The sequence below is a fragment of the Loxodonta africana genome, chromosome 12 (assembly GCF_030014295.1).
Source record: "Loxodonta africana isolate mLoxAfr1 chromosome 12, mLoxAfr1.hap2, whole genome shotgun sequence".
In the NCBI taxonomy this organism is placed as follows: Eukaryota; Metazoa; Chordata; class Mammalia; order Proboscidea; family Elephantidae; genus Loxodonta; species Loxodonta africana.
Genome location: NC_087353.1, coordinates 98,440,809 through 98,467,409, shown reverse-complemented (window position 1 = coordinate 98,467,409; position 26,601 = coordinate 98,440,809). Strand labels below are relative to the sequence as shown.

At 46.4% G+C, this 26,601-nt stretch overlaps 1 protein-coding gene across 5 annotated transcripts in view; it reads right to left on the bottom strand.

Moving 5' to 3' along the window:
• Window positions 1-26,601, bottom strand: part of TRRAP (transformation/transcription domain associated protein) — a 125,728-nt gene that overhangs the window by 47,242 nt on the left and 51,885 nt on the right. For 3 of the 5 annotated variants that reach the window (XM_064296033.1, XM_064296036.1, XM_064296034.1), the window contains exons 23-39: window positions 22,771-22,970; window positions 21,051-21,268; window positions 20,734-20,931; window positions 19,346-19,606; window positions 18,058-18,219; window positions 16,114-16,210; window positions 14,535-14,656; window positions 14,018-14,188; window positions 10,185-10,253; window positions 7,629-7,682; window positions 5,749-5,868; window positions 3,955-4,074; window positions 2,974-3,138; window positions 2,702-2,883; window positions 2,286-2,484; window positions 1,875-2,003; window positions 414-680 (exon numbers count right to left, since the gene is read on the bottom strand). In XM_064296033.1, coding sequence (XP_064152103.1) covers window positions 414-680; window positions 1,875-2,003; window positions 2,286-2,484; window positions 2,702-2,883; window positions 2,974-3,138; window positions 3,955-4,074; window positions 5,749-5,868; window positions 7,629-7,682; window positions 10,185-10,253; window positions 14,018-14,188; window positions 14,535-14,656; window positions 16,114-16,210; window positions 18,058-18,219; window positions 19,346-19,606; window positions 20,734-20,931; window positions 21,051-21,268; window positions 22,771-22,970 — 2,734 coding nt within the window. The remainder of the gene's footprint in view (window positions 1-413; window positions 681-1,874; window positions 2,004-2,285; window positions 2,485-2,701; window positions 2,884-2,973; window positions 3,139-3,954; window positions 4,075-5,748; window positions 5,869-7,628; window positions 7,683-10,184; window positions 10,254-14,017; window positions 14,189-14,534; window positions 14,657-16,113; window positions 16,211-18,057; window positions 18,220-19,345; window positions 19,607-20,733; window positions 20,932-21,050; window positions 21,269-22,770; window positions 22,971-26,601) is intronic. The other 2 variants (XM_064296035.1, XM_064296037.1) reach the window with 1 other exon arrangement.

Below are 26,601 nucleotides of genomic sequence, written 5' to 3'. Positions count from 1 at the left end.
AACCCAGGGCTGCCTGGCATCAAAGCCTAAACCACTGAGAGACTCAAGGCAGACATGCTGGATGCCACCCACACTGCGAGGGGTAGACAAGATGACAGTTCAAAAGTGCCTGTTGTCTGTGGCTGAAAGGAGCTGGCCAAGGCCCGGGACAAAGTGTCCCCCATGGCAGAGTTGGACGCAGGGAGCAGGTCGGGGAGCCTGAGATGGACATGGGAGACGTTTTGTTTCTAAAGCAGAGGATCACGAGGGCAGGGTGGTAACGGGGTGGAGGGAGCCAGAATGAACCCCCGCTGGGGTCCCACGGCTTCATGACACGGCAGAGATGAGCACCTTAAATGCTGAAGGTGAAAGATGACCAGGGAGCAGCATGTGGAAATATACGTGAAGGTAGGGCAGGCAGGCTTACGACATACCTGAAGCACAATCTTCTTGTGGATGGCAAACTTGGCGATGATGTGAGCCAGGAGGAGGTGCCCGCTGTACTTGCAGGCTGGGTCGACGCACGCCTTGGAGAGCAGGCAGGGCCACGCGAAGGTCATCAGGCGGCGCAGCTTGCTGTTGCGGTTCTTGTTGTTGTCGTGGATGTGGTGGGGGGCGTGCTCCACCAGCAGCGTGGCGTACTGCAGGAGGTGAATGCGCAGCGAGTCCAGCATGTCGGCCTGCTTCTCCGGGTCGAGGACCTGCGCGGGTAGAGAAGGGAGGAACCCACTTCCGGGTGTGAACCGTGTTACCTTCTGGGGCACACACAACGACTTTAACCACTGAGACATCTGAACTTCCACTGAGACAGACTGAATAGACTGTGCTTCTTATTGGAACTGATGAATTCAGAAATACTGATTCACTCTAAAATGAGGCTGCCTTTAAAAACCTCACTAATCGGACAACACACGATACAGGGGATGTCAACACATCTAGACTAAGCCAAAATCTAAACAGTTTCCTGAACACAACCCCAGCAGGGGCAGGGGTCTGGAGACCATGGTTTTGGGGGTCATCTAGGTCACCTGGCATAACGAAGTTCATTAAGAAAATGTTCTGCATCCCACTTTGCTGAGTGGCATCTGGGGTCTTAAAAGCTTGGGAATGCCCATCTAAGATGCGTAATTGGTCCCAACCCACTTGGAGCAAAAGAGAATGAAGAACACTAAAGACACAGGAAAATATTAGCCCAAGAGACAAAAGGGGACGCATAAACTAGAGACTCCAAGAGCCTGCGACCAGAAGAGCTAGATGGTGCCCGGCTACCATCAATGACCACCCTGACATGGAACACAACAGAGAGTTCCTGATGAAGGAGAAAAGTGGGGTGCAGAACTCAGATGCACATAAGAAAACCAGACTTAATGGTCTGAGACTAGAGGAACCCCAGAAGACACGGCCCCCAGACTTTGTTAACCCTGAATTAAAACCATTCCCGAATCCCACTCTTTAGACAAAAATTAGACTGGACTATAAGACATAAAACAAAACTTATGAAGAGTGTACTTCTTAGTTCAAGTAGATACACAAGACTATACGGGCAGCTCCTTTGTGGAGGTGGGACGAGAAGGTAGAAACTGGTTGAATGGACACGGGAAATCAGGGTGGAAAGGAGGAGTGTGCTGTCACGTTATAGGGATAGCAACTAGGGTCACTTAACAGTGGGCGTATAAATTTTTGTATAAGAAACTGAGTTGGAAACTTTCACCTAAAGTACAATCAAAAAAGAAACTCACTGATAACAACTGCGATATAACACTCTGCTACGCATTAAAGCCATCGGGACCAAGAAACCCCACAGGGAAAGGCATCATCTCCATGACGCCACAGCACCCACACATGCATTCATCTGGAAGCGAGTTTTCAGATTGCTGCACGGTTGGTGAGCTCACCCTGGTTATAAAAACGCTGGTGATGCTTTCTGGATTGTCTCCTTCAGGATTAGGAGGTCCTAAGAGCTGCTCTCCTTCCCCTTTCTCAAAGCTGTATAAGAAAGCAGGATTCAAAATATGCTGCAGAACCTACAGGAAACAAAAAAGGAAAAAGCTGGAAAAACAAAGCCATGAAAAGAGACATCTGCCTAGTTCTCACTTCAAACCAGTCATTTTCTAAAAGCAAGCAAACAAATGACTTTTCCTCACTGGCTTCACTGCAGAGTCTGCCTCCTGTTTCTTGACAAGGGTATTTCCTCACCAACAGCCAGTAAGTGTCACAGGCGCTGCCAAACACTAACAGTGCCCTAGGTTCCCAGGATAACTGGTCCCAGACACCTGGAATCTCCTACTGTCAACAGTGCGACCCACCTTGGCTTTTAGTTCATCTCCAAAGTTGGGGTCACTGAAGTCTACAAAGCGGAAAAACAGGGCCCGTTTCTGAGCAATGCTGTAATTCTTGGGAATCTCTTCCTCCATGTACTCTTTTAAGAAAGTCATATTGCAGAGAAAACGGCCAGTAAAGGCTCGGAGCAGCTGGAAAAGCAGTTCTATATCTCCATAATTCCTCCTGAAAGGTCAAAACGAGAAAACAGAATAACTTAAGGCAAACTTCCTAACTATCAACTCTGATTTGCCTTTTAAACTCATCAATGCTGTAGCCCATTCTCCACAACAAATGTGGCCACACGTATCCCATGAACCACAGCTGTGTACCGACTGGAGGTAAGGCCCACGGGACAGGACATGCCAGGTGCAGCGCAGCCCAGCACAGCAGAGGCACCCACTTGCAGTAGTTCAGGAGGCAGTAGGCCAGCAGCTTAGGCTCTTTCCAGTTGGTGGCGGCCATGTTCTCCTTGCGGTGCCTTTCTTGAAAGACGTCACTAACCCACACGCGTCTCAGCTGGCTCACCAGGGAATGCTGATTGGCCAGCCAAGTGTCATCGTTCTTAACAATAATGCTGATGATCTGCCAGGCGGGAAACAGAGCACGGACAGGGTTCTTTCTGGGTCTCAGGAAAACGTTTGGGTTCAGGTGCCAAGGGTGGGGAGGCATTACCTTGATGGCCTGGAACTGGAGGTCCAGGCGCATGGTGCTGGTGCTGGGCGAGCCAGGGCGCACTGCAGCCTGCGTGCCACCAGGCAGCAGCAGGGTGATGAACCTGTTTGGGTTGGCAGCCAGCACGTCACGAAGAGGTCTGGCATCTTTGTGTTTTAGGAAACTCTGAAAATAAAACACATACACGTACAAGCAAAAAAGCTGTTTTAAGCTAACCAAAGCCCACAAAAAGTTAGATGATACATACTCTAAGGTTTTTTTCTAAATTTCTCTAACCCATTGCCATCGAGTCAAACTCTGACTCGTGGTAGCCCCATGAGTGTCACAGGAGACCTGTGCTCCACAGGGTTTTCAATGGTTGATTTTTCAGAAGTAGATCACCAGGCCTTTCTTCCAAGATGCCTCTGGGTGGGTTCAAACCATCAACCTTTTGGTTAGCAGCCAAGCACTTTAATTTGCCCCACTCAGGGACCCCTTGGAAACCCTGGTGGTGTAGTGGTTAAGAGCAACGGCTCCTAACCAAAAGGCTGGAAGTTCGAATCCACCAGCCACTCTTTGGAAACCCTAAGGGGCAGTTCTACTGTCCTTTATGAATTAGAATCAACTCAATGGAAACAGGTTTGGTTTTTTTCAGGGACTCCTTATCTCTCTAGGCTAAAAAAACATCGCTGTACGCACACTTTAAGTGCCTTTAAACAGTGCTCAAGCTTTATGGTTTCCATAAACCAGGAAGTGCATTCACTCTCCGGTACAGCTAGGGGTGGCACACCCACTGCCCTCCCCTGCAAAGCCTACAGAGTGGCTCCCAGACTTGAACTCTGCACAAATACAACGAAATAGCACTAACGTTTCTGATACTCAATACACTCAGGAAAAATAAAGTCAAGACACCGATCAGTGAGACAGGAATTTAAATCTCTTGGACACATTGGTTGACAAAAATTAGCAGGGACAGCCAGCCCAGTTCCTCACAGCTCTTACCATAAACATTCTGCTCCACTGGGGGTCGTTCAGGGTGGCTTCCATCATGAAGAGCTCCACCGTCTGTGAGGGGTGCCGAGTCAGGAACTTGATCAGAGGCTCTCTGAACGGACTGCCAGCCTAGGGCACATGAGGGAACCACGTCAGATGTCAACCCCGCCCTGGTTTGAAGTGCTCCCTCCGTAACTGGCTGTCCACCCACCTCACACAGTAATGATGCCACATCCCCCTCCATAACTGGTTGTCCACCCACCTCACACAGTAATGAAGCCACATCCCCCTCATGACTGGTTGTCCACCCACCTCACACAGTAATGATCCCACAACCCCTCGTAACTGGTTTCCATGCACCTCACACAGTAATGAAGCCACATCCCCCTCATAACTGGTTGTCCACCCACCTCACACAGTAATGATGCCACGTTCCCCTCGTAACTGGTTTCCACGCACCTCACACAGTAATGAAGCCACATCCCCCTCATAACTGGTTGTCCACCCACCTCACACAGTAATGATGCCACAACCCCTCGTAACTGGTTTCCACGCACCTCACACAGTAATGAAGCCACATCCCCCTCATGACTGGTTGTCCACCCACCTCACACAGTAATGATGCCACAACCCCTCGTAACTGCTTGTCCACCCACCTCTCATAGTAATGAAGCCACATCCCCCTCTTAACTGGTTGTCCACCCACCTCACACAGTAATGATGCCACGTTTCCCTCGTAACTGGTTGTCCACCCACCTCACACAGCAATGATGCCACGACCCCTCGTAACTGGTTTCCATGCACCTCACACAGTAATGCCACATCCCCCTCGTAACTGTTTGTCCACCCACCTCACACAACAATGATGCCACGTCCCCCTCATAACTGGTTGTCCACCCACCTCACACAGTAATGATGCCACGTCCCCCTCGTAACTGGTTGTCCACCCACCTCACACAGTAATGATGCCACGTCCCCCTCCACAACTGGTTGTCCACCCACCTCACACAGTAATGCCGCCATGTCCCCCTCGTAACTGCTTGTCCACCCACCTCACACAGCGATGATGCCACGCCCCCCTGGTAAATGGTTGTCTACCCACCTCACAGAGTAATGATGTGCACATCCCCCTGTAGCTGGCTGTCCACCCACCTCACACAGCAATGATGCCATGCCCCCCTGGTAAATGGTTGTCTACCCACCTCACACAGTAATGATGTGCACATCCCCCCATAACTGGTTGTCCACCCACCTCACACAGTAATGATGCCACGTCCCCCTGGCAACTGGTTGCCCACCCACCTCACACAGCAATGATGCCACGTCCCCCTGGAAACTGGTTGTCCACCCACCTCACACAGCAATGATGCCATGTCCCCCTCTTAACTGGTTTCACCTCATACAGCAATGATGCACAAGTTCCCCTCATAAATGGACCAGGCGCTCCTTCCATGACTGGTTGTCTACCCACTTTGCACAGTAATGATGCCGTGTCCCCCTTGTAAGTCGTCAAGCTGCTCCTTCCATGACTGGATTGTCTACCCGCCTCGCACAGTAAGGATACACATCTCCCCCCTGTAACTGCAGGAGGCGCTCCTTTCATGGTGGACTGTCTACTCACCTCACAGAGTAAAGATGTACATGTCCCCCTGGTAACTGCACTGGGCTAACAACCTCGAGTAAATATTAATATCTAACATCCTTACACTGTTATATCAACCAATTTAAAATTTAATACAGTAAAAATATCATATGCCAACAGGTGGAGGAAAAGTCACAATCAATCCCAAGTTTGACCCTTACCTCTATCAACATAGCCCGCTCTGTCTTCATGACGACCTCCAACAAAGGCTTGACCAGAGTTTGAGGTGCAGCTGGGATCAGGTGAAAAAGGTTTATGATTGCCGAACAAATCTTCATTTCCTAATGGAGAAAGCCAGAAATTATAAAAGGGCCAATTAGTTTCACTAGCTAACACTATCGACGAGACCACAGACCCTACCACAGTCTAACTACATTTGCAAGGCTAGCCACTGGAAGCAAAGAGTTAACATGTAAAAAGCCACGACTTACCCACCATGGTTTGTAACTGTGTCCTAAGCAGACTAACTGCCCTTGGCCTTGCTGTACTGTCAACTGTGGGGAGAGTGTCTGGGTGTGCCTCACGTGAGGGGGCTTTGTTTGTTTCTACGCCCACTGGCAAGGTATTGGAAGTGACCTTCTGAGTCTTCTGTGTTGGAGCCCCTGACCGAGGAGGGGGACCACTTGTGTGCTCTGAGAGCATGAGGACCGTTCTCCCACTCTGCCGTGACAGCATGTGGTCTTCCCAACAAACTGAGTTCTGAGGGCACAGGCTGCTTTTGCCCTTACAACCTAGCACAAGGAAGTCCTCAAAAAATACTTGACAAGGAGTTTGCACAGCCACAGGGAAGGTAAGGGCCCCTGCACCATGTTGAATGTGACAGGCATGACTCTCACATGGTAAAATGGGGATGATAACCGCTAGCCAAAGGGGCCACATTTCCAGCACCACTTGAGGTATTTCTCAAAATTCCTTTTTAAACCGAAAGGCAAAAGAGTGGGAAGAATAAGAAAAACTGGCTCAGTGCGTCCCCATCCCACCTCGAGAGTGCTCTTCTGCAGAAGGCTCAAATCCTCAGAGAAGATTTTACCCTGAAGTTGTAACATTTGAATGTAGTTGTTGCTGAGTGCCACCAAGTGGATCATGACTCATGCGGAACAACGCTCCATAGGGTTTTCTAGGCTGTAATCTTTACAGGTACAGCAGATCACCGGGTCTTTCTCCCACATAGCCGCTGGATGGGTTCGAACTGCCAACCTTTCAGTTAGCAGCCGAGTGCTTAACCACCATACCATCAGGGCTCCTCAACAATCAAATAACGGTGCTTTTCCATGATGGTTTTTAGTTTTCAAAGCACTGTCATGAAGTCACTTCTTTTGATCTTTACAATGCCACTAGAAGATAGGAGCGGCATGTTATCTCATCCCCATTTTACAGGAGAAAAAAAGCTTGGGGCCTGACCGTCCAAAGTCACAGTGTTCTGTGTATGTCTGTATGTATGAGAGAGAGAGATGCAGGGAGCCAGGTGGGGAGGTTGTAAATTGAAGGTAGTCAGTAAGTCACTCACGGCTCCCCATTTCCAACCAAGATAATAAATTCTTCGTGGGGTTTCCCTTCAAGAAGTTGTTAGATGTATGAGTTCATACGAACATTATGCTAACAAAATCCAAATGAATCTTAAGTCGTATTGAGAGACTGCAATTCTAACGTATAGAAAACAAAAAAACCTGAGAATCTTGTTTAAAACTTCTGAGACAACACATGCTTGGCACCTGGACAGTTCACAGCAATGGGACCAGGACAACTCCGCCACAGACAAGACAATACGGTTCACCGCACTCAAAGGCACAAGGCACTCCGCCCGGGACAGAACCACAGGACAGCTAACAAGTCACAGCAAAACCAAGTACGACAGCAACCCCCGCCTGGGCCTCCACTCCAGTTCTCACCTCTACCCCTTCCATGGCAGGCTGAACCAAAAAAAAATTACAGCATGAAAAAAGGCAACGGAAAAGTGAAAAAAGAAAAAGAAAAGAAATGAAAATATAAACTGTTCTTCACATTTCAAGTCATAAACTGACTTTTAATAGGTTGTTCTCACCTCAAACTGACAGAATGGAGACAGGGAACATCTCCCGCACTCGGAAATGCTTTCCTGAGGATGGGGAGGAAAATCATCTTTTTTCTATTTATGTTATTTACAGAAAAACTTCCCATATACTCATAACACAGTAAGGATTAGAGGATAAACAGGACAGTACAGACAATTATCAGCACACACACAATAATTAACAGATACATAGTGGCAGAAAACACATCTTCCACCCTTCTATGTCAAACACAGGCCTTCTAACGGAAAGCACCTATTTTAACAGTGTATTCCTTCCCTAATTAAAACTGCAAAACCAGGAATTTCAGAACTCTTGTTTAGGGGGCAAAACCTGTTGCATGCAAATACACTTAAAAAAGGTTTTGTTCCGAGTGAGTAACTCATGCTTTTATGTGAAGTGTTAAGACATTTAAAAAAAAAAAAAACTTTCCCTCTTTCTAAAGTTGAAAGAGTTTAGCTGGTTTAGGGTACCCATTAGGCATCTCTGAGGCCCACACTTACAGAAGAACATACAAGCCATGATACCACCCATAAGGTAACTGGTTTACCTTGTGAAGCCAACCACAGTCCTCCCAAAACCAGCTCTGGGTGGGTGAGGTGGGGGGAGGAAGGGCAAAGGAGCAGAACTGGCACAGCAGGCTGTCGTGAGCTCTCCCCCTTGGAGCTCAGTGTCACAAAGGGATACCTCCCTAAACACCATGACAGTGCAGTGGTATCAAAAGGGCTACTCGATGTTACGGAGTTATTTATTTTTCAATCAACTATTTAAACAGGTCTTTAAGGAGAGTGTTACAATTAGGTAATGTTATTTGGGGAGTCTATGAAAAAAGAACAAACTACTTTTCAAGACCCATTCCCAATCCTGCATGACATCTACAGAAATGGATCAGAGCTGAAGAACAAGAAGGTGGCCTGGCCCTGGGCTTTAGGTGGAGCAGCCCTGGCCGCTCTGCTGTTGGACCCCCAGATACCATGGTTCTGAGTTTCAGGCACGCAGCACCTTCACGGAGCCAGATGCTCCCAAGTTGTTCAGGCAGCAAACTCGAAAGGGGTTAAAAATGTCTCAGTAGGAGCTCGGTGACTTCCTGATGCACACGTGACTCCATCCCCTGTACGACTGCTCCCCCCTCCAAAAAAACCCACGAAATTATTTGCTGCTATTACTGAGGGAATCTTTTTGATCCAAGGAAGTCATTCATCTGCCCACTAGAGTTTTTAACGTTTATTCCAGAATTGACTATGTGTTTCAGAGAATTAGCAGCTTATTGTTAAAAAAAAAAAAAAAAAAAAAGTGAAATTTAAAGCACAAATACCTAATAGATCAGAGACGGGGAGGAAAGGTACCGAGGTTCTCGACCCTGCTCCCGAGGGTGTGCGTTGCTTTAGCGCACTCTGCCATCGCCCGCAAGGGCCTCCCGACTGCTCTTAGCACATACAAGCACAGACCTTCAAGAGGCCACGGGCAGTACAATACTCTTTCTAAAAAAGTTGAAAATCCTGGTGTAGTTTTGCTTAGCTGACTGTTTAGAAGCAGCAGGAAATTATGACTTACGTAAACACTTTGACATAAAATGGTCAACACAAAGAAGAAAGCAAAAAAAAAAATTTTTTTTTTTTTTTTAAATTGAGTTGGGATGAAACACGGCACCCAACAAACAGGCACAAGAGGACAAAAAGCCACGTTCATTATGCTGCTGAAGAAATCTAGGAAGTTCCCTAACCAGGATAAAAAAAAATACTGCTGTAAAATTCCACTAGGTGTAATAGGAACTGAGGGAAAACACAATTCCACAGAGAGGACAAGCATTAACTTAAAAAATACTTTAAAAAATATTAACATATACAAACAAGATTAGATTCAAAACAGCAGAAAGCATTCATTTTTAAGAGACGTCCTTAATGACCAACATAATTAGAAAGTTTTAGCTGAAATGGTTTTCCCTTAAAACCATAAAAAATGTGTTTTAAAAAGCACTAGTCATTTAGCTTTCAGCAAACAATGGGGTGGGGGATTTAGACCTAGAGTACATACAACATGCTGGTATTTAAGGGATGCTTCGTTACATACTCCTGTATGCTTTAATAAGCCCTAGAAAACCTCTAGTAGGTGTTATCAGGCAATAATGATTAAACACAAATGCTTACTGGCTACCCAGCAATGGAAAGCAATGGAAACAATAGCTGAGGAAGGCACCACCATGTAAACAGCTGCTACAGTCTAGAACAGTCTAGAAAACACACTGTAGGAAGCAAAACTAATAAAATTGAAATAGGGACATTGCAAGCTTCCCAAATTCTCATAAATGGAAACATCATATTAAATCAAACAATAAGGAGAGTTTAAATAAACACAAAAGTGAATATTTAGCAATTAAGAGAAATGAAAACAAAATGTCATGCTAATAAAATATATTTAACTATTTACATGAACTGTAATCACGTGAAACTAGCTTGCTGATCGGTACTGCAGTTAAAAGCACCAACCGGCAGTAACCTTGACAATGGCATGCAGCTGACTGCCCCTCCCCAAACAAGCAAGCCACTCACGTTTCCGTCGCTCCTCTGGCCCCCTTTGTGGGTGATGACCACCACTTCCATCCACTTGCGCAGATGTTGCTGTTAGAAAAATACATTCTTAGACTCTTTTCTTCCTTCACTTCCCAAATGCTGCTCTCAGGTGAAACTGTATGTAATCATTTATTGCCATCGTAATTCACGGGAGAACCGTGTGTCCCTACTATGTAAGCCGCCCAACCATCCAGCTAGGGGTTGGAGGCACTGGCATTTGCTTCTGTTCTGTAGAGAAAGGGGCTGAATCAACTCTGATAGAATGTGAGGCTCCTGGGAACCTGGCCCTTGTCATGTCAGGCCTTGTCATTTCACTGCTGGATTCGTTTCTGTCACAGCTACTCCCCGAGAGCAACAACATGGCAGCACCATGCTGGGTGTGGGGGAGAGAAGTGGACACACAACATCATCTCTGTCATCATGGAGCTTGTGTGTGTGTCTGTGCGTGCATGCGCGGGGGGACAAAGTAAAACACAGAAGTAAATGCTGTGTGCAGCCACATTTATGGTGAGGGTAACAGGAATCAGGTTTGGATGAGGGCTGAGGGCCCCGCTGGGTACCTGGGGGTCAGGCGTGCAGAAGCAGAAGGGACGAGTACCCCAGGCAGACAGAGAAGAGGGACAAGGGCCCTGAAGTCAGAAATAGCTTGGGGAAATCCGGAAACAGAAAGGTGGCCGCTGTGGTTGAAGAGTAGTGGGTACTGGGGGTGGGGTGGGGGCTGAGGTGATCAGAACAGATCCAGCTGGGTCAGAGGTGAACAAGATCAGTGCAAAGGGACAGCAATAAGGCTCTGCATTTTGATACAGGAGCACAAGAAAAGAGATGCCCAGGCCAAGGCCAACATTAGCCTGACCTGGGCCTGCTAGAGCCACACTCCAGCCACCTCCCACCCCCAGTGTCCAGCAAAACCCGGCAAACAAGTGCTCAGAGTCTATAAGCTAAAACCACAAGAAGAGTACTCAAAAGGCGCACCATTAGTACCAGCATTGCCCAAACTTGGCTCTAAGAGCACCAATGTGCTGCAAGAAGTCAACACGTGGCTTTGAAAAGGACTTCTGGTAAAACAGGCCTAGGAAACACTTTCCTTTAAGACAGGGCTTCCTGAACCTTTGACATCCTTATAGACTCTGTAAAGCTTCAAGAGGGGAACATAGCAGATTGCTTCCCAAACTGTTTTTCATGGAAACCTACATCTTACAAGGCAAGTTCCAAAAAACGTATGTTGAGAAACACTCAATACGCATTCCTTCGAACACTAAGTACTAGGCTGCTGTTTTATCCTCCCGTCAGAAAAAAAAAAAAAAAATCCCAGAAGGATATTAATTGCCAGACTATAAATTCATGAACCTGTTATCATATTAGAATGGCCATTTACACCAAAGATAGAAGTGAGACTCTAACAGCACTTACAGGTGCAGAGGGCGGCCAGCTGCAGCAGTATATGCTCTATTTTTAGAGTCCCCAAAGGAAAAAATGATAATGCAGACTGGTATTTAAAATTCACTTTTTGTTCAATGAGGACATACCCAAGGCAACTAACCACACGCGAGACTTTGAGATCAGATGTCAAGCAGTTCAAATTTAAAGAAAGGAAACTTTTCAGTTTCATTAATGCTCACTCTGTATGGTGAAGTATCTTCATCCCTTAAAACAGTGCTGAAGACACATGGTTAACCTCGAAGGCATGTGTGTCACCTAAAAAAAAAAAACCTAAGGAGACCAGAAACTCCCCCCGGTGGAAGCGCGGCACCCCAGTGTCGTTACTGGTTGTATATTTAAAATGGGTCAAATGGCAAACTTTTTCTTATATGTTTTAGCAGGATAAAATTTTTTTAAAAACCCACAAAGCTGCAGCAGGGCAGTAAATAAGGGACAACACATCCTTCACCCCGACACCTGACGGAGCACAGCGGGTGGGCACAGGGGGGTCAGAAAGACCCGCCCCACCAAACGCAAAAGTACGGGAAGCTCCAAAAAACCCAGGGTGGGCCTGCAGGAGACGGGGCAGTGGAACGTCTGCCACCGCAGGAGCCAGGCACTCTTTACCCACCTACACCAACGCCCTCTGCTTCCAGAGTGTTTCCAGCCATTGAGAAGGCAACCAGTGATGTCAGAGACAAAAAACATTCCCTGAACAAACCACCAACACAGAACCCATGTTCGTTACTTTCAGGTGAAAAAAGCCTGCTTAAGTCAGAAACTACAGCCTGCAGGCAGTTTTCTTTTTGTCCTGTCCTAAAAAAAAAACCTGTACAACAAATGGTCACTGAATGAACTCTCTGCTCACAAACAGATCTGAAAGGTTAGGCTGAGGGTCAAGGTCGGAACAGCCGAGTTGCTTCAGGCAGCATGCGAGAGCAGCCAGGGACGACAGCTGACAGAGGGAGAGACGAAGAGTTTTAAAAAGGAGGGAGGAGTGTAAACGTACTAGGAGCGCCTATGCGTAGGCACCAGCAGCTGTACTCTAGGGCGGAAGGCGACGACCTGCCTCTGCTGCTCCAGTTCCTCTACTCCATTCCACCACCTTGCTGTCTGTACGCCTGTACACTGACTGGCAGGGATGTATGTGTATGCATGTGTACTTGGAAGCTTACGTGGAAAAATAAGTCCTGCGATTTCGGAAATTCCCTTCCATGTCATACTCTGTTTCCCAATTACACTCTATCATGAGGATAGTGCCTACAGTTTTTATGACCAATCGGAACACTAGCAATTGGTAGTTAGGTTTTTGGTCATTACTTCTGTGTCTGTAGATACGAAGAAGCCAGTAACTAACGAAAAGAGCTGTGTGGGTTTCACACACATACACACACACGTATGCATACATGTACATCTATGCATATGTGTGCACATATGTGCATACACACTGTTTGTCGTTTATAAACAAAAAAATACTTGCAGCACCTTACAGCGTTTGAAGGGCCAAAGGCAATTTAGGAAATACAAGCGTGGAAAATAGTGTATGTTGGCAGTTACGTACCATAAAATCCTGTATTAGCAAATTACTATTTATAAATGTGTATTTACCAGAAGCAAAACCAGATGCGACAAAGAAAGACAGCAGTTGAAATCTTCATCTGCTTACACTTCAGTTTTAAACATTATCAAACAGATCTTTTATCTGCATATTTGTTTTCCTGGTGATTCTAAAAACCTGACAGATTTTTAAAGTTCTCACTCAAGGTTGCATGGAGCGAGGCGCCCATGTGTTTTGTGGAAGGAAGTGCAAACTGGTAAAAACTCATTGGAGGACAACGTGAAGGATGAAGAAACGCATATGTTCCCTTTAATCCAGAAATTCTGCCTCTAGGAATTTATGCTACAGACAGTCATGAATAAGGCTTTTCACTACATCACTGTCTATTACGGCAAAAAACTGAGAACAATCTATACACTCATCAGTGGGGAAACGGTTAAATAAATTATGGCGTATCCACAAAATGAAATATTAGGTAGCCATAAAACAGAAGGAAGAAGTACTTTATGTACTGATACGAAATGATCTCCAAGATGTGACATGAAGTGAGCAAAGCAAGAATGATGCTTCCTTTTGTGGGGAAAGAAGAATAGACGTATGTCCTGTTATACACGGAAAACATCTCTGGAGGGAGACACAAGGAACAAGGAACACTGGCTGTTTCCAGGAGGGAGAAGCGGGAGCTGGAGAACAAGGAGGGAAAAGAGCCTTTTCACAACATATGCCTTTTATACCTTCTGAATTTTAAACCATGTAACTATTACTTATTCAAAAAATAATTCAAATTACTTTTTTAAAGTTTATTACGGAATATGTTTAAATGCATTTGGCTTACCATCATCTGATCACAAAATTTATCATTAAAGGAATTTGGGAAGAGCCTAGTAACCGAAGTCAGGCGATTCACAACATTCAAGGTCAAGCTTCGATAATCTCCCAGCATCATCAACAAAGGCCTCATATGGGTATGAATTTGATCTACTTCTATTGTGGCACCTTCTAAAAACTATTAAAAAAGAAAGGTTACAAAGAGACATAGGTAACAGCGAATACTTCCTAACACAATATAGCTCATACTCAATTCTAGCAGCAAGTTTTTGTCTTCCCTTGGGGAAGACGGGCAATTAACCACATGTAATTCCAGAAATTTAGGACGCAATAAGGAAGACGTCTCTTCACTGTTTGAAAGTTTAAAAGGTTCAGTATGACTGAGAAACAGGGGAGAGACATTATTACAGACTCGTGCGTAGTACACACAGGTATACTTGCAGCATAGAGACCAAGGAGGTCTCTCAACAGGGAGAACTCCCAAAGCAGAATTAATCACAGCCACAGGCCCGCACACCACTCACCTTTCTCATGCAGGCTTCTCCTGCCTCCTGGAGCTCACTGTTGGTGGAATTAAGGGCTTTGAAGAGGGCGGCAATGATCTTCTCTCTCGACTGAGGAAGGTAATTGCAGGCAGCAAGTGCGTCTTTAGAAAGAAAAATCAATACGATTTCAATGTTAACCTGAAAAACACGTTAACATTTTTCTTCTCTAAAGGCTCCTACCAACCAGCAAAAATGTGAATCACTAAACCTCTTTCCTAACATCTGGCCTCAAGGAAGAAAAAAGAATCCATAGTCTTCTACCCGCATGTACAGTCTTGTCTAAGACAGAAGTCATGGCCTGCCAGAAAGGCTGTGACAAGGCTTCACCGACAGCCTCAGACTGGAGGAAGAAGGGCGGAAGGTGGAGAAGCGGAACCCCACTGACAGCCTGCCCCCAAGCCAGCCTGCCCCATAGCTTCAGAGCGTGGCCGACCTACAGGCAAAGGCGGCTGAATACCCAGACATTACGGCCTCAGTGACAGAGGCTTGTACTGCCTGGCTCCTCTCCCCGACCCAGGTCTCATCAGGCAGCCACCTGATCAGGAGTGGTTGAAAGCTTTAAGTCTTTGAAAATGCAAATATTCTTAGGAAAAGGAGTCACATCTTAGTCCTACATGTTAAGGGTGAACATTTAGCAAGAGTAGTACCTGTACTGGAGCCCTGGTGGCATAGTAGTTAAGTGCTAGGGCTGCTAACTGAAAGATCAGCAGTTCGAATCCACCAGCTGTTCCTTGGAAGCCCTATGGGGCAGTTCTACTGTCCTATAGGGTTGCTGTGAGTCGGAATCAAGTGAATGGCAGTGGGTTTTAGTGCCCATATTAGCTAACAGGAACGAGACAAAGAGAGGAGACCCAAGCCCCTTGACACTGCCTCCCCTCCGCCCCCACACTGAGGCCTTCCATGTCTTCAACAAATACTTCCCCCATGATTCTCAAGTTAGGGTATTATGCTCTGCCCCTCGGCTCTTTGACCTCTAATTCAAGAAGAATCTTGGCAATATTTTAGTGATTAATAAAAAAAAAAAAAAAAAAAATCAAAGCAAGAGACAAAGTCAACTAAAAAAGCTTGCGCTGAGTATTCATTTACTCTCCAAATAAAAGTGACCATTTTGTAGGTATGCGGGTCAGTCAGTACCAATCTAGTACATTTTCCTAAACTCGTGTGTAATTCCTGTGCTAAACATTGATACCTGATGTTCCTAATTAAAACCCAGAGACTGCAGGATTCCTGCATGCTTTCTGAACCATTAAACCGTCTATAAGGGCTGCAGGGCACCTCACTACATACACCTGGTATGACGAGTCTCTTACACCAGAACATCTGATTCAGCGGGGAAGCCTACTACCGAAGGGCAAGAGTTGACTACAGAGCAAAAAAATCATTCACATCCCACAATATACACAACCCGCTGACATCTGAGCAGTTTGATATACAAACATAGCTTTGTGATTCTACCTTAGACCACAAAGAGCTAGAAAAATTAAAGATGACAACAACAAAACATCCACTGTCCCCCATTTTTATACCCTGTACCTGTTGCAGATCTCTATGAACTTACTTAATGCTGCAATTCGTAAAGGTACGAGTGACGGAAGGCTTTTGTAACAGGGTAGCTTTGTTAGCGCCGCATCTTCAGCCTCACACAAATTCAACAGCTGCAAAATAAAGACAAAACCAATCCATTTAGCCCGCTCATTACCCTGAAGACAGAATGACCAACTTATGAAAGACAGACAAAACAGGGCGGTATTCCACACACACCTCAACACACGTAACAATTTTCTGCTAAGAAAATTTTATAGGGAATCAAGTGTATTTTCAAACTAATGACAAACTAAAACTCAAATCCTAAAGACTATACAGGGAAATATGACTGAGCATCCTTCTTCGAAAGCTCACATCAGTCGTTAGTGAGATGAACTTGCAGACGCCTCCTCACCCACTCTGACACCATCGCGTTTTTCCTGTAAGCAGAGAGTCCATTTCTCTAACTGCAAATCCCAGGATGCAGGCCCATCTTCTCCTTGTGCACAGCTGCTTCCCCAATGCCACTGCTCGAGAAATATGTGTCCTAGGATTCATATATTTTAGCACTGATGCATTTTTTTTTTTCCAAGTGCAAAAAAGCATAAAGAGGGAGGTTGAAAGTCACTGGGAACGCTACAACTCTGATGGCTACCCTTCCAGACACTTGACCATACCAGCATCTGTTCAGACAGCTGATACCTAGAATATCATATACAAAGTTGGCCTACTACTTACTATTCCCTTCTCTTCATTTATATCCTGGGAAAACGGTATAGGCTTTTACCATTTTTTTTTTTCCTTTAAAGATTCCTGGATTTCTCATCCAACACGGCCAGGCTCTGGTCTTGAGTTCAGTGAGGAATTTTCCATGCAGGTTGTAACACATCTGTCTATAGCACAGCCAAAGGGAAGCTGTCCTCCCAACCCAAATGGCTCTCCTGGACCATCCTCAAATCTTGAGAGCGATAACTTTTTTGCAAGGCAACAAGGCTCCACATGCCCAAGCAAAAACATGGGACTTAAAAAAAAAATTGAGAGATGAATTTTTCATAACTGGAAATTCAGACTTGGTATAGATCACGAAGAATTTGTTTCCTCCTGAGTCTTGCCTCAGTTTACTCCGAAAATGCTTCCAGAAGGGATTTACTCTGTAAAAACTTCAAATTGGGACTGGTCACCAGACCGTTTTGCATTCTAAGAATTAATGCTTACAACCTGACTGTATCTACAGCTTAACTTTCCTTTGTCACTGTCTGATATAACCCTACAGTGGAATCCACTAATGCCATGTTTACGGTGACAAGTATTTATGAAATAGCACCTGCTACTGTCCTCATCTTGGGTCAAGTCAAGACTGCTGAACAAAATGCGAACGTGGCAGGATGGGGCAGTGGTGAGGAATCACACTCTAAAGGGACAGTCTCAGTCCAAACGTAAGCTCTACAGCTCACCTGCTGTGGCGTTAGGTAAGTAACAAACCCTAAGCCTCTGTTTCCTCATCTTCAAAATGAGAATAAACAGTATCTCTACTTCACAGGGTGCTGTCAGAGCCGAAGCCGGGTATTCATGTGACTTTCTCAACAGTGTGAGGCTCACATATGTGACGAATAAATTTGATACACTGGCACTTGAGATGTACCAGCCTTATACTGGGCGCCAACTGACAGAAGAGTGATTAATGTAGATAAACACAATCTTAAAGCCCTAAAGAACAAAGTCCCCTATAGAGGCCTAACAGAGTTCTAGGGACTCAGAAAACACCAACATTTGTGTTGAACTTCTCAGTCACCGCGCCCTCCTCCCAGCCAATGCCAAGACGCAGCACACCTGCTCAAAGGCCATGTGATGACTGGTTACCTTTGGTCACTACCCACACCTCCCCTGAAGGCAGCCTGACCAGCCTTCACATACACAGGCAGGTCACCAGACACACGTCATCACCACCCACGCTACTCTGCACCCCCAGACCCCCTACCTCTGTGTAGAACACCTTATGCTCCACCACGTTCAGGTCCATCGTGAAGAGCCTGGGCTGTAAGGTGGTACAGAACGTGTTCCCCTCCATCAGGCCAATCTGCGCGTTGGCCGGCTGGTGTCTCAGCAGATGCTTCTTAGGTGGGACCATGTCCTGGAGGACCTGGAGAAGCACGGAGGAAGCGTCACTCACACGCTGCCCCTCAGAAAGCTATCACCTATCATCACAATAGGAGCCCTAGTGGCACAACCATGAAGCCTTCAGCTGCCAAATGAAAGGTTGGTGGTGCCAACGCACTCAGTGACCCCTCAAGAGAAAGACCTGGTGATCTGCTCCCGCTAAGATTACAGCCTAGGAAGCCCTATGGGGCAGTTCTACTCTGTCGCGTGGGGCCGTTATGAGTGAGAACCAACTTGACGGCACCCAACAACCGAAGAGCATCCTCACGATACTCTACAACAATGATCAAGCTGAACACCACAAAGGAGACGAAAAGTTATTCCGGGTGTCCTTGACTGGCAAGGGAGGCTATGGGTCGTGGGCCAAACTGGGTCGTGGACAGGGACGTTGGATACATTTAGTTCCTAAGGCTCCAAAGTAACCACTCTTCAAACAGAAACGACCGCATTTGCTATACAGACCCAGGAACCCGGTCTTCTAGTCTCCTGACACTAACAATCACTGACACAGCTATAAATACAAGCACGTTGCTGTCTGCATACCTCAGTTCAAAAAGAACACTCACAGTAGCGCTTTGCGAGACAGACGCAAAATCAAAAACTGAATACCACCTACAACTCCAATTTGAAAAGAAAAATGAATTCCAAAAGTTTTGTTCGGTACAACAGGACATTATTTAGCCACAGAGAGAAACGAAGTCCTAATACATGCCCCAACGTGGATGAACGGTGAACACACGATGCTGAGTGACACAGGCCGGACACAAGAGGACAAATATCACATAATCCCACCTACGTGAACTATCTAGGACAGGCAAAACACATGGACGCCAAAGCTTATCAGTGGTCACCCGGGGGTGGGCGGAGGGAGGGATGGGGAGTGACTGCTTAGGGGGCACTAAGTTTCTGTTTGGGGTGACAAAAAAAGTTGCAGAAACAGATGGCGGTGACAAATGCACAACATGGGGAATGTAATTAACGTCACTGAATGATACACTTAAAAATGGTTAAAGTGGCAAACGTTTTGTTGAATGTATTTTACCACAGTGAAATTTAGGGGGGAAAAATGTTTGTTTGAATTGTCCTGTTTCAGGTGACAGAAACCTCACCTCTTTGTGGGGCTCCATTATCACTGTTACACTCTTTCCAGTGACCTGGGCCAACACCTGCAGCGAATGCATCGCCTGTTTCCTGACGGTGGAATTTGGCGAGGTGACTTCTCGAACCAAATCGTGTGTCACATGGTGGAAGGACTTTTCCTGAGCTGACAGGATCTCTTCGGCTCTTTCCTCGTCTTTTAAAGGCGCTGCGCACCTCATTAGAAGCTGCTCCAGGGTTGTCTTTGCCATGGCAACGGCTCCATTGGAAACCTGCAAGTCAAGAACCCTTAGAATGACAGGTGTTCCACGTGGCCCCCACACCTGTCTCCTGCACCGGAGTCTGCTGGAAATGCTGGCACCGGGTCCGTGCCCCCCACACCAGCGGGTTTAACAAGACTGCTTCATAAAAACCACTCAGGAACTAAATCACTTTCCTACAGGAAATTCCAGCTTGTCGTTCAAAAAGGAAATGTGGGTCTAAATGTGATCCTTGGAGTCCCTGGGGGGTGCAAACGGGTAATGTGCTCAGCTACCAGCTGGAAGGTTGGAGGTTCGAATCCACCCAGAGATGCCTCAAAAGAAAGCCCTGGCGATCTACTTCCAAAAATCAGCCGGTGAAAGCCCCGCGGGGCGCACCCTACGGCCGGTGAAACCCCGCGGGGCGCACCCTACGGGCGGTGAAACCCCGCGGGGCGCAGCCTAAGGCCGGTGAAAACCCCGTGGGGCGCAGCCTACGGCCGGTGAAAACCCTGTGGGGTGCACCCTGCTCTTGACACACATGGGGCCACCGCGAGTTGGAACCTAGGCGACAGCAACTGGTTTAAACGTGACCCTTACGTTTACCAAGCAGACAAGCTGCAATGTCCAACAGACTCTATTTGTATCATTTTATCTGCACACAGACGCATAAGGGTCTAAGTGTTATAGTCAAGTTTCACAGCACGTACCCTGGTGCCTGCAATTGGTTCTTTATCAGTTATGTATGGCAAACAGGGGTTCAGATATGCAGAGAAAGCCTACAGGGTTTCTGATTTATCCTTTTATTACAGATGCAGAAAGGAAATCTGAGTTACTACACACCTAGGAGAGCTTCTCTACAGGACGACCGTTCTCACACAAACTACTCTCCAGGCAATTTACCTTCTTGAAAAGAGCATATTTAGGTCTGTGGGCATGAAAATGAAGGTCCCTGAATTGTCTTAAAGAAAAAAACCAATTTCATAGTAATTCGCTTTTAGGGAACTAAAGTTAAACCAAGCAGGTGACCCACTAGCAAAAATTAGTTCACCTGTGCATCTCTCTGAAAAAGCTGGGCTTCCTCATACAACACCCCAAAGTGCTCAAAGGCGAGGTACAGACACAGTGCTCTGACGTGACACGTACCACCCATCACCTACCTCTCCTGTCAAGTCCATCATGACAAAGAGAAGGGCTTTGAGGAACGTCTGCTGGTTCTGGAGAACCCAAGTGAGTGGCAGCCGCTCCATGAGAAACTTGATAGACACCACACCGCCCAGCTTCGCGTACCAGGCCTGCTCGTAACAACAGGCACACAGGCGCTCCACGATGTAGGAAAAGAGGGGCAGCTGGCACGCCTGGAGGGAAACACACACCAATAAGCCACCATGCATGACTGGAGTTCCTCCGACGACAGTTTACAGGATGACCGCCCAGGTAGCCAGACATTAGAAGAGGCTTCTCAGTCCTCCCTTACCCTCTCCTTGGAGCCCAGGATGATACTCGCAACGTCAAATATCACAGCCAGGGCCACCTCCCCGATTTTGCAAAGTTCCTTTTCTTCGTATGCCATACAAATAGCGATGGCATCAATAAGAACCAACGGATCCATGCCTTTAGACCCATTTTCCTCACTGTGAAACATGGCCGTGCTGGGCTGGCTGCCCACCTGATAGCAAGGCAGCAAGAAGGGGCCTGGAAGGAGAAGCAGAGACGAGGAGAGGAAGTAGATTTCACTTACCTGGTCTCTTCCCTCAAATTCCAAAATGACCTCATTTGTTCTTTAAGGTTAGGAATTCAGTAAAATCAGACCCCGCGCTTAAACCAATCTCTGTTAAATGGCAATTATTTGTAAACTAAGTGATTTGATTTGTACTAAGGCTATTTTTTAATGAACATTTCCCCATTAGGTACTGTATTATTTGCAAATTTTCTCAATCACAACTCAAAAATGTATTCGTTTAAAATGAGAACCACGGAAGGTATCTTCTTTAGGAAAACATTCAGCAGGCCCAAAGGTCTCGCGTGGGAATGGTGATTGGTGATGTTCCAGTCTTCCTGCCTCATGAATAACAACGAAAAGCAACAACATCCAGCAGCTAGTAATTAATGCCTCACCAGGGACCCAGCACCACGTAAGCTATGGAGCAGTTTACAGTTTGAATAGAAAGACAATGTTAACGCAGAGGAAATACTGAGAAAAAAATCTAGGTGTTAAACCACATACTGCTGACTGTTCAGGTTTAGAAGGTCAAAAGGGGGAAGTTCTCTGTGTTCTGTAGGGTTCAGAGAAAGCTCTTTAAGGGACACAAACTAGAGCAGGGCACCACAGTGGGGCCTGCAGACCGGCACTTGCCTGCAAACGAGTCATTACTGGTCTGGGAGGAGATGCAAAAATTACAAGTATGTGTTTAGAAATTTATGTAACAAATGGCAGTGCCATGACATCGTTATTGTCTTTTATAAAAATGTCAGTCCACAACGGATTGGAAATAAAAAACAAACAAAACCGGCCCTGCACCATGGAGTCTGAAAACGCCGGAAGCAGAGGTCAACAGTCATGCCAGACAAGGGAACGGCATGGATGACTGCGCCAGGAGCCAAAAGAGACTGCACGGAGAGGCTATGGGAGCCCTGGTTGCTCAGTGGTTAAGCTTTCGAATGCCAACCAAAAGGTCACTAGTTCGATTCCACCAGGCGCTCCTTGGAAACGCTATGGGGCAATTTTACTCTGTCCTACAGGGTTGCTTGCTGTAAGTTGGTTTTGACTCGATGGCAACGGGTTTGGTTTTTTTTGTTTGGGGAGGCTATGAGGAGCTGACTGCAGAGTCAGGGGCAGAGGACAGGGCACAGGGAGGAGGACAGAGCTTGGAAAACACACCACTGAGGGAGCTCGGCAATGAAGACATCCACACACAGTTTCTCTGTTTTACGTGTGGCTCGTCTAAAAAGTATTTAGTCCCCATTTCTCATGAAAACATGTATTTTACAAACACGGCTTGAAAATAATTTTCAAGTTGATACAGCCCCCACCACCGAAACACCAAGTTATCTTTACCAATGTGTCAAGTGGAAAATTAGAAAACAAAAGCAAAAAATAAAGCAGCCAGATTCAGCTTCTTTGAATACCACCACTTCCTGACCACTCTGAAGAGGTCACATAACCACCTACTCTGCCCGACAGTCCCAGCACTCACCGCACTGCTGGGCAACTGCCACCATGGTGTAGTGACGGATCAAGCTAGCTACAAATGGCAGGGCACTGGGCCGGAGGTCTTTAATGACAGCAGACATGAAGGCCCCGGTCAGAGCCTGCTCAAAGGTCTTACGAGCTGGGGTGTCCTGTGCTTTGTATCGGTGGGATATGATGACACTGGGTATGGTCTTTTCTGTAAAGCTGAAAGACAAAATTAAGTCCACACTCATAACCTGGAACCATGACTTCTTGTTTAATTTTCACCTGCCCACTCCTCTCTTGTTCAGACAGGTTTGAGTCAGTAAATTTCTCCACTTTAATTTCAGCAAGACCTGGAATCAAACATGATGGATTGCTTTACGGACACTTACAGCCAACGCTTCAAGAGAGACCTGAAGAATTCTAACGAACATGAGCACAGGGCAATGAATCACAGTAGGTTATAGAAGAGCGGCATAGTCAGCACTCACGTAATCATTGTCTATGTCAAGGAAGCTCATGTATGATTTGGATCTTTTATAATTAAAGAAGTCAAACTTAAGGAGTAACTCAAAAGAATCATCAAACAGGCCTAAAGAACGCTATTAAAGGTAACTCTGACTGTGGTACACACTAAAAAAATCACGCCAAGGGCAGACTCCAATGGGACTGTGGATGTAACTCGTAAGCACTTACTACCAGCTAGTACTTAGGATTGGAGTCCCTGAGTAGTGCTCGGCTACCAACTGAAAGGTTGGAGGTTCAAGGCCACCCAGAGGCAGCTCGGAAGAAAGTGATTTACTTCCAAAAAGCCACCCACTGAAAACCCTACGGAGCACAGTTCTCCTCTGACGCATACCCAGCGGCCGTGAGTCAGAACCGACTCGCCAGCAGGTTTTTTTTTTTATTGAGATTAGCTAGAGGCAGGGAAATACAGTAAACACTGAATGTTTGACAAGGAGAAGAAATATTCACCAGTATTTTAAAAAAAATCATCATTCGCTTCTTCCACCCTTGAGCAGCTCCAAATACCAAACCAAACTTGTCACCATCGAGTCTATTCCGACTCACAGTGACCTTGTAGGACAGAGGGGAACTGCCCCACAGGGTCTCCAAAGCTGTAAATCTTTACAGAAGCAGCTGCCACATCTGTCTCCTGTGGAGTAGCCAATAGGTCTGAGCTGCCGACCTCCCAGTTAGCAGCCAACCTAACCACTGTACCACCAGGGCTCCACGAACAGCCCCAGGTAACCAATTTCTAGGAGCAGAAATCTGCCTCTCTGACATCTAACCACTAACTCCCTAGGTTCTTTCTGCCTCTGGAGCGAACACGGAAGACACGGAAGCCCTTCATTTCCACGTGCAACATCTTCCAACAGGGTGAAGGGAGTGGACCCTCTCCCCACCCACTCCTCAGAGTCTTCTCAGCTATATTCCAGCCTGTGATCATGCTCTTTAAAATGCCAGCTAGAGTTTTTGGTGCCCAAAAAAGAACACTCGACTCCCACCGCCCCCAACCTGTTCTTCGCAAAGTTCCCGATGCTGCAGTAAACAGCAGCTTTGGCTTACGCAAAAAACCCTTCTGTCGGCCAGAGTAAGGTAGATCCTATCGCTCACTTCCTGTAAGATATACAACAAGAAATCCGCTGCCAGCAAGTCGAGTCTGATTCACAGTGACCCTACAGGACAGGGCAGAACTGCCCCATAGCGTTTCCAAGGAGCAGCTGGTGGATTCAAACTGACGACCTTTTGGTTAGCAGCCAAACGAATGCTTAACCACTGCACCCACCAGGGCTCCATAAGACATAAAAGGAAATCTCAGGTCTTCATCCCATCCTCATGAGGTGCTACTCAGTCTTGCTCCCACCCACCCTTTTCCTCGCAGTGTCCATCTGAAGGCCTCTGCCCTGGCATTCCCTAAGCCCAAGATGAGTTTCCTCTCTCTCCTCATTGTGATGGAGGCCCTGGCTGGTACGAATGGTTAGCTTGCTTGGCTGCTAACCAAAAGGCCGGAGGTTCGAGTCCACCCAGAGATGCCTCAGTGATCTCCTGAAAAACTAGTGATTGAAAACCCTATGGAGCACACTTCTACTCTGACACACGTGGGGTCGTCATGAGTCACTTCTGTCTCAAGGGCAACTAGCTTTCACTGTGATCCTGCTGAAGTCACCTACTTAGAGAAGACTTCTCCGACCACCCTATCTTTTTCAGTGTCCCTTTCCAGTCCCATCTCCCTCCACTGATATACTATTCTTCATAGTACTTATTATCCTCATTCTTGAGTCGCATTGTCACAGACATGACTCTAGGTTGGCAGCTACTTTCTTTCAGGTTGAAGATTTCTTCCAATGGTCAGTGGCTTTCACAGCCCCCAAAGTAAAGGTACAGGCATACCTTGGAAATATTGCCGGTTCAGTTCCAGCCCACCGCAATAAAGCGAGTATCGCAAAAAAGTGAGTCGCATGAATTTTTTGGTTTCCCAGTACATATTTAAAAGTTATGTTTACACTATACTGTGGCCTATTAAGTGTATGTCTTAGTTGCCTTGCGCTGCTATAACAGAAATAAGATGGCTTTAACAAACACAAATTTATTCTCTCAGTTTAGGAGGCTTGAAGTCCGAATTCAGGGTGCCAGCTCCAGGGGAAGTGTTTCTCCCTCTGTCAGCCCTGGGGAAAGGTCTTTGTCATCAATCTTCCCCCGGGTCTAGGAGCTTCTCAGCGCAAGGACCCGAGGTCCAACGAATACGCTCCACTCCTCGTTCTTCATTCTTGGTGGTAGGAGGTCCCTCTCCTCTCCGCTGGATTCTTTCTCTTATGTCTCAAAAGAGACTGACTCAACATACAACCGAATACTATACATTAGTCCTGCCTCACTAACATAACTGCCTCTAATCCTGCCTCATTAACATCACAGAGGTTAGGTTTTCTAAACAGTAGGTCTCAACAGTGGGCTTAAAATATTCAGTAAAACATGCAGTAAACAGATGTGCTGTCATCCAGGCTTTGTTGTGCCAATTTTGAGCACAGGCTGAGCAGATCTAGCATAATTTAAGGGCCCTAGGATTTTTGGAATGGTAAAAGAACACTGGCTTCAACTTGAAGTCACCAGCTGCATTAGCCCCTAACAAGACAGTTAGCCTGTCCTTTGAAGCTCTGAAGTTGGGCACCGACTTCTCCCTTCTAGCATGAAACTCCTAGCTGACATCTTCTTCCGATCTAAGGCTGTTTCGTCCACGTGGAAAACCTGCTGTTCGGTGCAGCTGCCTTCATCGAATATCTTAGCTGGAGCTTCTGGGTAACCTGCTGCAGCCTCTACGTCAGCGCCTGCCGCTTCGCCTTGCACTTTTACGTTATGAAGACAGCGTCTTTCCTTAAGCTTCATGAACCAACCTCTGCTAGCTTCCAGTTTTTCTTCTACAGCTTCCTCACCTCTCTCAGCCTTCACAGGATGTAAGAGAGTTGAGTTAGCGCCTTGCTCTGGATTAGACTTTGGCTTAAAAGGATGTTGGGACTGGTTTGATCTTCTATCCAGACCACTAAGAACTCTCTCCGTACCAGCAGTAAGGCTGTTTTGCTCCTCTTATCACTTGCGTATTTACCAGTGTAGCACTTTTAACTTCCTTCAAGAACTTTTACTTTGTATTTGCAACTTGGCTAACTGTTTGGCACAAGAGGCCTAGCTTTCAACCTGTGTCAGCTTTCAACATGCTTTCCTCACTAAGCTTTATCATTTCCAGCTTTTGATTTAAAGTGAGAGCTGTGACTCTTCCTTTCACTTGCACACTCAGAGGCCACTGTGGGTTATTACTTGGCCTAATAATTTCAAAACCGCCATGTTTCAGGGAATAGGG